The sequence below is a fragment of the Euphorbia lathyris genome, chromosome 8 (assembly GCF_963576675.1).
Source record: "Euphorbia lathyris chromosome 8, ddEupLath1.1, whole genome shotgun sequence".
In the NCBI taxonomy this organism is placed as follows: domain Eukaryota; kingdom Viridiplantae; phylum Streptophyta; class Magnoliopsida; order Malpighiales; family Euphorbiaceae; genus Euphorbia; species Euphorbia lathyris.
Window position 1 is genome coordinate 19624345 of NC_088917.1, and position 14207 is coordinate 19638551.

The 14207-nt window shown below is 34.4% G+C and overlaps 2 protein-coding genes and 1 non-coding gene across 3 annotated transcripts; all 3 read right to left on the minus strand.

The window, feature by feature from the left end:
- Positions 1–937: 937 nt before the first annotated feature.
- Positions 938–3667, minus strand: LOC136203881 (probable ubiquitin-conjugating enzyme E2 37). The gene is made up of 7 exons (XM_065995099.1): positions 3532–3667; positions 3393–3462; positions 3195–3300; positions 2443–2541; positions 1959–2096; positions 1501–1812; positions 938–1351 (listed from the first exon to the last, which is right to left on the minus strand). The coding sequence occupies exons 1-7, from the start codon at positions 3665–3667 to the stop codon at positions 938–940; spliced, it is 1275 nt and encodes a 424-aa protein (XP_065851171.1).
- Positions 3668–3808: 141 nt separating this feature from the next.
- On the minus strand, positions 3809–3889 carry TRNAL-AAG (transfer RNA leucine (anticodon AAG)). The gene has a single exon. It is a non-coding gene; the product is annotated as a tRNA-Leu (tRNA).
- A 1055-nt stretch (positions 3890–4944) lies between these two features.
- Positions 4945–11901, minus strand: LOC136203469 (protein CLP1 homolog). The gene is made up of 12 exons (XM_065994628.1): positions 11685–11901; positions 10765–10916; positions 9448–9869; positions 9259–9327; positions 9076–9156; positions 7555–7796; positions 7280–7418; positions 7113–7169; positions 6741–6875; positions 6307–6542; positions 5410–5454; positions 4945–5212 (listed from the first exon to the last, which is right to left on the minus strand). Exons 3-12 carry the CDS (start codon positions 9658–9660, stop codon positions 5125–5127), a joined length of 1305 nt encoding a protein of 434 aa, XP_065850700.1. The 5' UTR covers positions 9661–9869; positions 10765–10916; positions 11685–11901; the 3' UTR covers positions 4945–5124.
- Positions 11902–14207: the final 2306 nt, after the last annotated feature.

The window sequence follows — 14207 nt, forward strand, 5'->3', positions numbered from 1 at the left end:
ACCCAAAAGTACTTGACTTATTATAGTTCACTCACTGCATAAACACCATGGTTGTCAAAACCGGACCGGTAGTCAGAACCGGAAAAGACAAAGGGTTAAGGTTTAAAGATTCAATGAGGTTCACAAAATCCTGTAAAATACAATATATTTATTCATATTTAACCTTATAATATAATAAAATATTTTATTTTTAAGTAAATAATAAGTATATTAATTAAAATATTTCTTTAATATCAATTAATATTATTAATTAGAGATATCAAATTTATAAATTAAAAATATAATCCAATTCAATACACATAACAATTTAAAAATATAAAATATATACTTATAAAATATATACTTCTTAAACTAAATAGTTATTATTATCAATATTATTTACATGTAAATATATAGTAAAATAGTAGAGTATATATTTTATAATTCAACTTAAATTATATAATTTATTAGAATTTTAAATTTTATTTTATATAAATATGTATAGTTTACAAACTTTATTAATATTAGAAAAATAAAATAATATTTGTCTAATAATTATCAAAACATAAAATAGAAAAAAAGTATTAAATGATATTTCAAATATTTAAGTTGTAAATATTATTATATATTCATTAATTCTTAATAAATATCATTAGTTGGGTAGTAGTCTAGTGGTTGAGCAAATTTGCACTTCTACTTATGAATTACAAGTTTACTGCTAACAATTGCTGCCTGATTCAATTATTGTTTGAATATGGTGTTCAATGATTCAGCAACTATGCCAGTCCCATTCTGATTCTGAGTTTAACGACAGTAAAACATAATTACGTCTACTGATGTTTCATTGATACTTGAACACTTTACAAGACTAACTTTTTTAGTTTACATTCTCCAAACTTAGACTTGTGCAACATCACTGAATAACATAACATAATAGTTTTACATAACTCTTCAGATATCAAGCTTCAGATTTTCTCTTCCTAATGCGCTTCCGCACTAATGACAGCTTACTTCTTATGCCTCTATCGCTTTCTTCCTCGCTGTCTTCACTATCCAACACTATTACTGATTCAGCAACTATGCCACTCCGGTCCTGATTCTGAGTTTCATCCAGTTTCACTGGGTCACTGTCCACATTGCTACCCTGCAATCGATTCGGATAGTTAAGATATTGTTTTTGCATGATTTCAGTCCTCATTTGACTCTTGGGATTTGAATGTATCCGCAAAATGTTCTCCTTCTCATCCTTTCTCTGTGCCTCTGGCAAACCTCTAAAACCCAATGAGAGCTTCTTTCCAAGTGAACATGTTCTCTTACATTTTGAATTGGTAGCAGCAACATCTGGCAATTCATCCAAAGAATACTGAAAATTCTGTTGTTGATATCGTTAACAGATGAGCACACACTGAAGGTCCCAGGAGATGAATTAGACAACATTGCAAGAGGCTTGAGCGTTTTCTCATCATTACAATCACTCATTTGACATGCAACCAAAGATTCCTGCAGCATGTTCTCACTGACCTGACAAAGCTTATTTGAAGTTGTGACTATATTGTCAAATGACAATTCACTATCCGGCCGTGCATTGCTATCCTTATGAACAGAGGACTCAAGAGATGAGTTCTTCGTCGTGCCACTACCACATAATTTCTTTTCTCTCTCTTTTGCTCCCATATTTGTGAGGTCTATTTGTACATTTGCCTCTCTATCACTAGCCCCATTATGAGTTGATTTGGAAGGTGCCAATGACAGCTTCCTGCTAATCCCCCAAGGTTTACTATTACTGGGATAAACTACATCTTCTGATTCTTTGTCTGGATGTTTACCATCCACCTGAGGAAGATACAGTATATTAACAATTAAGAAAGACCAGCATTGTTAACAAAATAACATAAAAAAATAACAGATAAAATATAGAAAGCAAACCAGTGTGATATAGAATATTTAGAAAGACAAAAGGAAAAGCCAACTAACAATACCGATGTGCTTAGATCTGCATTAGTTTGAACACTTTGATTCTTCGAACTATGACCACAAGCTCCAGCCTTGGCATATTTTTCAGTCATAGCACGTGCTTTTTGATCAAAAATACATCTATTGTATTTGTATTCTCGGCTCTGCAGACTCAGCTAAGTATATCAGAAAATAGATCTCGATTCAATAGTACCGGATATTGACACATTTGTGGTAAAAGTCGAAACTATTTTCCATTTTTGTGTTTTTTTGAACTATTGTTGTGGTTATGGTATTTTTAGTCCAATGTGCGTGTATTCTCCCGTCCGCCTATGTAACCGGCAGTGGTATTTATACGCGTGTCAAACAACCATACTGGACAAAACAATATCACAATCACCGAAATAGTTTCAAAAGAAACACAAAATTGGAAATAGTTCTAACTTTTACCACAAATGTATCAATATCCCTCAATAGTACTGCTTGACTTGTGTGAATATAGCCACTAACCATTTCACACATCAGGCCATCATCCGGATTTGGTTCACTTAACAACAATCCTATACTTGTCATCACAGTTGAAATATTCAATGATGGTTGCCATGCACCCTGCTTGAATAAGAGTATGAAGTTCATTACTTATAAACAGCATATTTGAAAGAAAAAGAAGCTTATGTTTGCAAATTGACACAAAAATGTTATCAAGCCCGTGTATGAATATCGTTTCATCACACAGTTCATCATTGATCAACTTTTACCCTTCAGGGAACATAAAATCCAACCTTTTGGCAGGAATAAGAAAAAGAAAAAAAGGAAAGAACCAAAACAAGGTTGAAGTTACAAGAATTTTAATTAATGGAACAATGGATAACTTACTTTTGGAAATTAAGTACTTAGCCCATTTGGACAAATCATAAGAGGCAAAGGCACCACATAAATATTCATCTGTCAGAGTAGTTCTAACCAGAAAATGGCAAATGATAGTTTAAAAAATCAACTAAAGAACAGTGTGAAATATTTATTTTAATTGTAGACACGGTAAAGTTGGCTCAAGGGAGTGTGCCTGCCTTCTAAATCGCAGTTTAGTCCATCAAAATTTCGAAATTGCACAAAGGCATTATTAACCATTGACAAGTTTGCTCTCTTATGAAGCTACAAAGAGATTTCAACAAAACAATCATAGATTTCCAAGGGTATAAACATTCCGCGTGATAACTAATTAACAACAGCAAAAAAGAAAAAAAAAAGCTCAAACGCTTCACCTTCGGGGGAAGATTGAGAATGTCGAGACAAATTCGGCCTCCATTATCGATATTAGGGTGGTAGATAGGCGTAGCAAATGTAACATTTGGAGGCTGAAAGGGATACCTAAAAGTCCACAGTATTTATATAAGAAAAGGCCAGAATCAATTAGCTTAAATTCCGAATTGATAATTATGATGAACAAAATTCAGCAATACCTTTCGGGAATTTGAATCTTGACGTGAAAAATCCCTTTGGAATATACAGTTCCTTCCGGGCCTTCAATTTCTGGCAAACAAAATTCAAATGAATTGAGTTTGTCTTTTTCAACACAGTTATTGAGTTTAATGAACTTACGTGCGTCAATTGACGAAAGGGAGGAGATATTGGAGTCTGAGAAGAGAAAGGGAAAAGATGCGCCGGGAGGAGGATCGATAAGGAGAAGCTTAAGCTCCTTCTGCATTCGAATACTGAGTCTCGCTGCTTGTGCCATTTTCTCACTGCAAATTTTGAACTTAGGCGGGGGAAAGGGGTTTTGTTGAAAGGCCGCAGATGGAGGCACAGCGTAACTTGTAAAGCGGGTCGGGTAACGTGGTCTAAATTAACAAAAAAAAAGAAACAAAAAATATTAGATTGTTGAGAGTGGGATTTGAACCCACGCCCTTTCGGACCAGAACCTTAATCTGGCGCCTTAGACCAACTCGGCCATCTCAACAAGTTGTTAGATAAAACCCACTTTATTTATTTATCAATAATATTTACTACCTTAGTCCCACAAAGGGTGGTATATTTTGATCTAAATATAGATTTACAAGAAACAATAAAACATCATGCAAATATTGTCAACAATAAAAACAATTTCAAGTATAATTATTTGAGTAAAAGCAATTTACAGGCAATGTAGATACTGGAATTTTTCAAGAAGAGAGGCAATGCTTGGTCGGCTTTATCCTTCAAGATCATCGTGATTTTTGTGTTTTCACTTTTCATGCTCCGCTTAAAGGAGTTTTGAACCTGCTCATTGAAGCTATTGCAATTAAGGAGGCTCTCTCGTGAATTCAGTACTCAAGCTTTAGAAACGTAGTTGTGCTCTCAGACTGGTTATACATTGTTCAAGCTATTCTGAATCCTTCTCCGAATTTATCTTATCTTTTTTGATGTAACAAATGATTGTGTTAATTTACTTGGAGATTTAGATGGTTGTTTGATCTCTTTTGTCAAGCGTTCAACGAACTCTGTGGCTCATTGCTTAACATGAACGGTTAGTTCTTTATCTATTCACTCTCCACCTCCTTTTCTTATCTCCTTTTCTTATCGATGTTCTTGTTGCTGATTTAAGTTAATAAAATTTGTTTCTTAAAAAAAAATGAATCTCCATTTTAATTAATTGAATATTTATCAATTTCATTTTTTTACATATAATTACATCGATTTCTTTATATCAATGAAATAAGTATGCATCTCTAAAGGGCCCATACGCAGAACACATTAATGCAAATAAAAAGAGTTTAATTAGACATGAAACTCCCAAGCCCCATATAAAATCTCCAAATTCAGGCTATAACTAACATGGAAATTCCTTGTGTTATTGTGACATTTTATTTTGTTGTTTTTACTTTTGATCAATACATGGATTTTCAATCAAATTGAAACTCATATGCCCATATACATACTAAACAAAAAGCAATTTTTAATTTTATTGTGTTAACGGCTAAGAAAATAATTCTCAGATTAGTACAAAAAAATTAACCCGAAATCCAAAATTCGAAATTAAGGTAAAACTGAAAAATACTTTTTTACCTTTCTCGTAGCTGTACATTGTACATAGTAACTGTCATAGTTTATAAAAGGTAAGGAAATAACTAAAACTAAAACACTTTTTTAGAAGAGATTTATAATTCTATCAAGTTAACCCTACCACAGTCCACAAATCCTGAATGTGTTATTGAATCATGTTTCAAGCCAAGTCAAGGTACCCATAATCAAATATTTGCTAGGAAGGTCTCCTGCTGTTGGTGCAAGGTATGTAATTTTCCTCCTGTCAAATTTTGTTTCAGTTAGTATTTTCACCATTATAACCTAATGTCAGAGGTGACAATTCTCATATAATAACAGGCATTACAGAAACAACCTGAATTTTGACACGATAAACATATAACGATTTTGACACGATAAACCGAATTGTCACCCCTATCGTAAAGTAGAATAATAAGTAGTCCATCTAGAGAACCAAACCTTTGAAGGTCAATATCTGTGACATATATGAACCCAGCAACATTACTGCACCAAACAAGGATATAGAGTGTCATGAGTGAAACTGAGGAAATTTAAATCCTAAAGTCAGATGTTGGCTTAATAGATAATTACAGAGATACACTTTTTATAATTAGACCTATCACACACCTAAACTTGTCAATTTTGAACCTCCGCCGCCGTTATTTGATGACATGGTATGGAACGTGTTTAAGTTAAAGTTTGACTTGACAGTCATGTCAATTTTAAAGTCCGTCAAATCAGCAGATATAGAGTTCCAAAATTGACAAATTTAAGCGTGATATGTCCAAGTATAAGCTCAGTGTGCTAAACGGAAAAAAGTAACAAGTTTAAGTGTAATTACATATTAAACCTCAGATTTTGTTGTAAAATGCAAATGATTATGTTGCTAGTACACCAGTCAGGTAAAATATGACCCTTGAACTATAACACTACTAACATTATGACCGGCTCATTTCGTGATATAAAAATCCGTTGAACTTACATGATACACTAACATTGAAGTCCAAATAAAAAAATCCGTTTAAAATTTAACAGAATGATAGACCTGGACAAGTTTGACAACATTGATTCTTTTTTATCCATGCCACCATAAACTCTAGTTAAATACCTATTTCTAGGTCATCATTTTATTAATTTTTTAATGGATTTTCTTTGATTTGGACTTCAATGTTAGTATAATGTAAAGTTCAAGGACTTTTATTTCACAAAATGAAGTATAGGGGTCATAATGTTAATAATGTAAGAGTTCAGGGGCCATGGATGTATTTTACCCTACGTAAGACCACAACTTGAAATGAATTGACTATGGAGAACCTTCTTGTTCCAAAAATAACAACTTCAAATATAGAAAGTTACCTTGAAACAATTTGTTCTGGTTCTTGGGCGTATGAAACAGCAAGAACAACATGGAGCAAATCTCGGTCAATATTAACAGCAGTAACTCTCAGAGGGTTGGCAACAGGATCTGCACCAATTGGCAAAGCTGATCTAGGGGCTTGTGGCCCACCGCCAATTCGGTATACAAACAAGTCACTAAAATTTGCAATATTTGAATGTGGTGAGAGATCATTAGCGATGCCATAAAAATATTCCTGAGAGACAGAAAGGAAGCCAGCATTGCTATTTGAAGGAATTCGAAATACCAAACAGAATATGTCTCAAATGATACTTTACACTATTTCAATAAAATAGGAAACATTTAAACTCTGCAACATAGGAATTAATGTAGAGAAAATGAAGGTGAAACCTGGAATAAAAGTTCTGAAATATATTTAGCATATGAGAATTACCCGGATCCTAAAACTCCTGGTCTTTTGGCGGACTTTTGAGGTCCTGGATACTACACCACCCGACTTCTGAAGTTTCACAACATCAACATTGGGCTTGTTCTTTAACACATCCCTAAGCATGCTAAAAAGCTTTTCCTGCAAAAAGTTCAAAACAGTCACTCTTAAACGAAGTCCATGATGGAAGGAGAGTAGATGTTGATCGTCGACTAATTAATATCACATGACAGGTTCATAAATCCACACATATACTGGTAGCAGATAGCATTGACAACCGAGTGGAGTTTCTAATGTTTGATCCCATAAAGTTACAGAGACGCACATAAATGTTCACTAATTTAAATAGTTAAAAGATGAAAAGTGTTAGTAATATACCTGTCCCAAAACCAAGACAACATTGGCACTAAATGTATCAATTGCATGCAGAATTAGCTGAAATTAAACAAAAGACATTGGATAAAGTTAAGCAACTGGTAATGCCTTAACATAATAAATTGAAGTATCAAATTCGTTTTATAGAACCTTCAAAAAAACTTGATTACCTCATAGCCAACACCTTCTATCCATCCCATGGTGTTGATCACCATACCTGCCGCACGAGATTCAGCACTTCCAGTAAATTGTTTCTCCAATATTTGGGAAAGTTCCTTTACAAGTGCTCTATACAGATCCACATTTTGACTGAAAAAAAAAACATAAATTTCCGTCAACCTTGTAAAATTAGTGCGTAGCACCAGAGATGACAAGAAGATGCCTAGTTTTCCAAATGATTGAAGAACAACCATAAAAAGACGTCTGAGTATGAAGAATTAGTTACCTAGGAGTTGTGTGGCCATAGAAGTAAACAAGTGGCATTTCAAGAGAAATGCCTTCCACGGAATCAATTGGCAACTCAATGGGGGTCGCACCGATGCATCCAGGCGTTGTTATAGACCCTTGGCCAATATCCAAGTCCACAAATGTAGGTTTCCAACCTTGTTTAGCCGCCCAACTAAGAAGCATTCTGCACAAGGTGCTCTTTCCAGAATCTGTAGGTCCAACAACAATCACCCGAGGACCCTGGGGGTACCATAAGTTGGTATTTTGGTATAGCCACCAATTGAATCTTATAAATTTCAAAATGAAAAATAACAATAATTTAAATTTCCTAGAATCATACCACCAGAGTCCAAATGGTAAAATGCAAAAGTTAACAATATTAAAGATCAATTGAACTGCAGGAACTACACAAATATGACGCAATCAATGGATATTGTTTGAGATAATAATAAAAGCTATTCTTGCGCCTTAACTATCAGCTTAAGCTTTTAGTTCAATTGGTTTCTTGGCATGGCGAGCCCTTAAACCAAGTGGTTGAGGATTCAAATCCTAGCAACCCCATTTAATGATGGGATTTCAACACATGGTAGATATTCTTGGACCTTAACTATCAGTTTAAGCTTTTGGTTTAAACGGTTCCTTGACAGATAGAATACCCACAATTCGGATGCACAATAAGTATAAATGCTCATTGAATACTCACTTTCATCACCCCTCACGTGGGTTCATTTTTTCCACTGGCTTATACACTGAAGTAGAACGAAATAAACAAATTCCATAAGTTTAGCTCTGTAGGAACTACAATGTCTATTTAATTGAAGACTGCTCAGGATATTGTTATCTATAATCAGGATTAGGACTGAATCAGTTGTTGTAATTTGTAATGTAACTTAAAAGAATATTCTGAAATAGTTAATATTCAATTACATATGCTGAGGCAATATTGCATGCCATGTCAATATTTCTAAATAGCAAAATCTTTAATAGCCACTGTGTTTATTTCAACATCCATTATACCACATTATTGCCATTTACTTGCAAGAAGCAGTAAACTAACACCAGATTCCAACAAATATCTAAGTTGTTAAACTAATAAATGTAACATACTAGCATTATAAAAGTTGTAAAGATGTAATGCCCATAGATGGAGATCAAGAAATACCAACCTATTTACAAATGAAGCAGCTATAAACTTAGTATTTCTACATGCATGAAAATCCTGTATAATTGGTCATCTGTGCAGTGAAGGTGAAAGTCTTATTGAACACCTAATAAATTGTCCGAGCAAGATCCAAATTGCACAAGCTAACCAGACTATCAACAAAAAGAATGTATTTTCAAGGCCTCGCTAGGCTACAAGTGCTGTCTTTTTTTTATTCACCACTAACCAGAATAATCGAGTTGTTAATCGTTCCATACAATGGCAAAAGCAATAGTTGTTTTGTACTTGAGTTAGAAAAGTACCACCATTGTGAGATAAAAACAAAGAGCATGGATCTAGTAAAGCATTAAAAACTACCTGAGAAGATTCAGAGCCTTTGGCCCGACTTCTTCGTCCTTCCAGCACAGCATGAACATTTACATAACTAACCATGGGAGTCTAAAAAAAAGCCAATTATTACAGGTCAAATAAGCCATTGAAGACACATATTATGATATTAGTATTACTAAGAAAAGTGGAAACAGAAAGGATGAAGCTCACCTCATCCGCAGTATAATCTGTTTCAGTAGGGCCATCCATCTCAATTGTAGCTCCATACCAAGTAAACACCTGCCATCCAAATACCGGAAAGAATAGAAAAAATTAATACCAAACATACTGACTTTCAGCTCTCAATATATTAAACAGCCAACAATATTAAAAAGAAAAATCGAGAGAATAGGAATTTACTGCAAATTTTAAGCGGGGAGGGAAAGTTAGCCACATCTCAGGAGGCAACTCGGTCCCAAAGATCTCAGCAGTGCCATTTAATAACCTTAGGCGAAGAGGTGTGTCGTATGCTACTTCGATTCTGAGCTCACTCTCTCTCTCCAATTTCACCTGCTTAATGTTGGGAGCTGCTGGAGCTCCCAACATTCCAGTGGCTGCACCACCATAGGCCATATGAATCTTCACCTGCTTTACTTTGTTGCTTTTTGGAGATTAAAATAGAGAAGCAGGATCAAGGAATTTGTATTTGATAAACTACAGTGGGTATTGGAGTAAGGAATGGAAATGAAATGGGGAATGGAGGAAAAGGTTTAGGGTTTTGGGCAAACAGAAAAAGTGGCGTTTGGGTTTTGCAGTTTCAAGAGCCTTTCGTTGCCTGTGACCTGTAGATAGAATTACGAATTATGGACAGGCAGCAGCGTAATAGCTTAACTTAGATGAAAAAACTCAAAGAAAATATGAAAGGAACAAAGAAGTTGAATGGAAATTTGCATTCTACAAGTCCATGTTTGTATAATGTAGAAATACTTTGTATATCTTAATACCTCTCAAATAAACTAAAAGTAGTATAGGGAAGAAATTTCGAGAAAGGGTATTTTTTTTGGATTAGGATCCTTCCAAGTTGTAATCTCAACCATTAATTATAAAATCAATGGTTGAAATTTAATTGATAAATTCCACAAATTAATTAATTAATTATTGATAAATTCCATAAATAAATTATTTATTGAATAATTAAATCTTTTTAGAGGAAAATACTTAAATCTCGACCATTAATTTTGTAATTGATGGTTGGAATGTATTAAACAAGACCTCTCAAGTTGAAACTTAACTTGAGAGGATCCAAATCCAATTTTGTATACTACATAACAAAAAATCCTCCTCATTTCTAATCTGTTTAACGTTAAGGGAAATGTTTCTTGTGGGAATATTAAATTCATAGATTTCGTAGAGCTAACCAATTAGAATAATTAACTGAGGCGTTAACCAACAAACAGCTAATAGTTTAACTAATATGAGCAATAGGCAGAGGCAGGTGAAAGTAATGGTAGTTAATTATATAAAATATTCAATCACATGCCATTTCAAATTTATCAAATAAGCTAAAGGTCTTACAGTATTTCGGTTCATGTCATGAAGTAAATTTGAAATTTTAAAAAATCCAATACCAAAATATAAGAAAAAAAAAATCAATAAAATTTTCATTCATAAATCACATAGACAGATAAGAAGCCCACCCACAAAATCAGAAATTACAAGAACAGAAAGAAGACTTACCTCAAGCTTTTCTGAGCCAGTAGCAACTAATGACAAATGTCTGAACCAACGGCCAATGTCGGAGACAGGACTTGCGGTCTGTGGAGCTAACCTTGACCAGTGCCCGAGGATGCCAAGAACCGGCAAAGGCAGCGGTTGGCAGCACTTGTGGACTAATTTGAGCACAAATGCTAAGTTAGAAAGCCAAATTCTATCTGAAGTATTTTAGGTCAAATTGAACATATACATAAATAATTTATTAGCACAGTTGCTTGATATTATAATTATATGACATCTTAAATTAAAATTCAACTAATCTAGTTGGAAAAATACTTTTGTTAAGATACTCCAAATATGCATACTGAGGAATTCGTTTTTTAAGGCAATTTGGTATTGATCAAATTATCTCAAAGGAATAGACAGTCCATATGATCAAATTAAACAATTGTTTCCTGTCCATTTGGTGTCTGATATTCCTTAATTCTTGTCTAACATATTGCCATTTGACACCAAATGGCAACATGGTAGACAAGAATGCAAAATTCTTTTCTTTTCTTTTAATTGTTAGGAGTCGGAGAAAAACAATTGTTTGTATACAGTAGAGTATCCTCTTTCCCCTCTTCTTTATTCTTAGCTGAACCTTTAAGAATCAGAACCACATAAACCAAAAACCCACCGTGCCAAAATGCCAATTACAAGAAGAGCAGTAGTGTATCCTTTTTCCCCTCTCCTTAAAAACCAGATAAAAACTTTGAAATGTACCAAAATTCAATCTCAACTTTAAATTTAGGTCTTTGTTTTACTAAATTTGTGCTCAAAACCTAAATATCAACAATCCCCAATTCAATTTCATCAAATAGTTTTTTAAATTTCAATTAACAATACACCTAACCTAAATAATATTGATAGCTAAAAAAATTCAAAACGATGAGATTGCCTACCTTCAGTCTTCACCACCGGAGAAGGGGGCGGGAGTCAGGACGGCGGAGGCAGGGCGGCGATCGACGATAGTAAAACCAAGTGAAAGAAAGTGAGCTGGAGTGAGAGTATACAAACAAATCAAGGAGATAACCAAAGGTTTTAAGAGGGGTTTTAAAAGAACGAGAAGGAAACGATTTTAGTAGGAAAGGGAAAGGATTAATTTTTGGGATAATTTCAAAAGCGAAAATTGTATAAATGGGTCTCGTTTAAATATTTAAACTCATTATGGCCTAATGCTACCCCCAAACCCGTTGATTTATCGAAATTGGTCATTTTATCTCAACTCATTGAATATCCTATTTACTCCATTAACTTCATAAAAGTAGTATTTCTCACCCCTCCATTCTCATTCTCGAAGGTTAAAATTGACCGGTGTAAGGGATGCGCTTGAAGTCTGACTTCTCAAATATCACGTGTCAAATTCAATTTTTAACAACTCAGTTATATTTGAAAAATGACCTTATTATTGAGACTTTTATAGAAATCGTCACACTGCAATTAGAGATTGCATAACTATCAATTACAGATTAACAACATAAATCTTCACCTTATAAATGTTTCAATTAGATTAACTATCAAGAAGAAAGAAGAGGAATTGGGAAGGAAATAAGAATTAGGGATTTGGATGTTAGATTTTAGGGATTTTTATAAAAAAAATTGTTACCGTTAGTGTCCAATTTTCTACATCATGCGCTTCATGCCTTTGTTGCACACACATACCCAAAAAGTTACTGCCACGTAGGATCATAAGCGGTGAGACTTTTATGGAGTTAATGAGGTAAATAGGACATTCAATGCCTTCATATATATATATAACACTTAGAAAATTCTTCATCTTTTTTCCTCTCTTTATCTGCGAACTCGAAGTGCTTTCAATCTTTGTGTTTCTTCTTTTTTGTGTTTCTTCTCTTCGATTTCAATAGAAAAAGACGACAAGAAGGCACGTATCTACTATATTTATGCGATTTAGATTAGGTTTAGGGTTCTGTGTTCCTGTTTTCCTGTTTTTGCGATTTTGGTATAGGGTTAGGTATCATTGTGTTTTTTGTTAATTTATAGATATATTTTACGAAATGGGACTTAGAAATAATTCAAAAATGATAGTGAAGAGTTTATTTTGTCCAAAAAAAAAACTACTTCGCGGTTATGAGTTTTCTCAACTCTTCGCGATTTGAGGCAAAATCGCGAAGAAAACTCATAACCGTGAAGTAGTTTTTCCCTTCGCGGCTGAGTTAACCGCAAAGCTATGAGTGAACTGTGACTTCGCAGTTGACTCATAGCTTTGCGGTTTTGATCAACGACGAAGGGAAATGCGCATGTTTGACTTCGCGGTTTTGATCAACCACGAACTCACCAAGTAATATGCGAAGTTGTTTTATTTCATTATTTACATAAAATGAGCTACATTTTGTTGAAGCTTGATTAATATATGAATGATTCAAAGAATAGGAAGAAGGTATCAGTTGATGATAGCATGAAAGACATCAATTTCAAGTATCCTCATAGCTTGAATACAAATACATCAATTATAGTGAGGGGTGATTGGTATGTGATGAAGATGATGAAGACTAAATTAACTAAAGAGCAAATGGAGATGATTAGGAAATCTTGTTTTGGGCATTTGGTGGATATGGAGGTGTGTATGTTATCGACTTCTCTATGCCATGGGGTCATTACTAGAGAGATTGCTCCACCAAATCCAAAACATAGGAAGATGTGGTTCAACGTCAAAATAATTGAACTGAAATAAAGGCGATTTTGAATTTGGACTCATAATCGGATTGGGATTTAGTGATCTGACACCAATTGTGAAGTGAGTGAGTAACTTAAAAAACGTAAACAGATTAAGAAATCTGTACTTCGAAGGTAGTCGGGTCTTAACACATAGACAAATATACGTTACCTTTGAAAGCAAAGATTGGAGCCTTTAAGAAAATAGTGATGTGGTCTCCATGGCTATCTTGTATGTTATACACATACTCCTATTCACGCCCGTTCCTAATCATTCGGTTGATCCTAATATCATTGACCTCAATGTAGTCTGTTCATACGGCTGCTCGATCCTATAAGTAGTCGTTATCCTACCCAAATCCTTCGGAACAATGATAAACCACACCTCTTCCAACCTTTGAGACTCTGACGCTTTTGGTCTATCGACCATGTCAAACTTCACACCATCTGACCCCGATACATAGACCTCGCGCCATCAGAACTTTTTTCGTATCCTCTTGTATAAATCTACTAGTGTTAAACTGTCACGTAACAACTCTGTCGAAAAGTTCATCTCTACCTCAATATTGCCCGGTCTCACACTTGACACCGGTCGAGGCAAAAAATGGTTCTCGCTTAACCATCAACGACTTTCATACGAGCGGTTTAACCCTCCATCAGTACCACACTCACCCTCATTCGCAACCACTTTTAGTTTCCTTTACCTCACTCGACTAGTATCCACCAAGGTTGGGTCCTTAAGAACTACACCT

What these genes read in the sequence shown, in the direction of transcription:
- LOC136203881 (XM_065995099.1), bottom strand. Translation starts at nt 3,667, where the DNA reads ATGGCACAAGCAGCGAGACTCAGTATTCGAATGCAGAAGGAGCTTAAG. An exon ending in TTCTCAATCTTCCCCCGAAG is followed by an intron (nt 2,542 to 3,194) that starts GTGAAGCGTTTG and finishes TTATTCAAGCAG; the next exon opens with GGTGCATGGCAACCATCATT. An exon ending in ATGCAGATCTAAGCACATCG is followed by an intron (nt 1,813 to 1,958) that starts GTATTGTTAGTT and finishes TATCTTCCTCAG; the next exon opens with GTGGATGGTAAACATCCAGA.
- LOC136203469 (XM_065994628.1), bottom strand. Translation starts at nt 9,660, where the DNA reads ATGGCCTATGGTGGTGCAGCCACTGGAATGTTGGGAGCTCCAGCAGCT. An exon ending in CAGATTATACTGCGGATGAG is followed by an intron (nt 9,157 to 9,258) that starts GTGAGCTTCATC and finishes GCTTTTTTTTAG; the next exon opens with ACTCCCATGGTTAGTTATGT. An exon ending in CCAGAACAAATTGTTTCAAG is followed by an intron (nt 5,455 to 6,306) that starts GTAACTTTCTAT and finishes TGTTTGGTGCAG; the next exon opens with TAATGTTGCTGGGTTCATAT.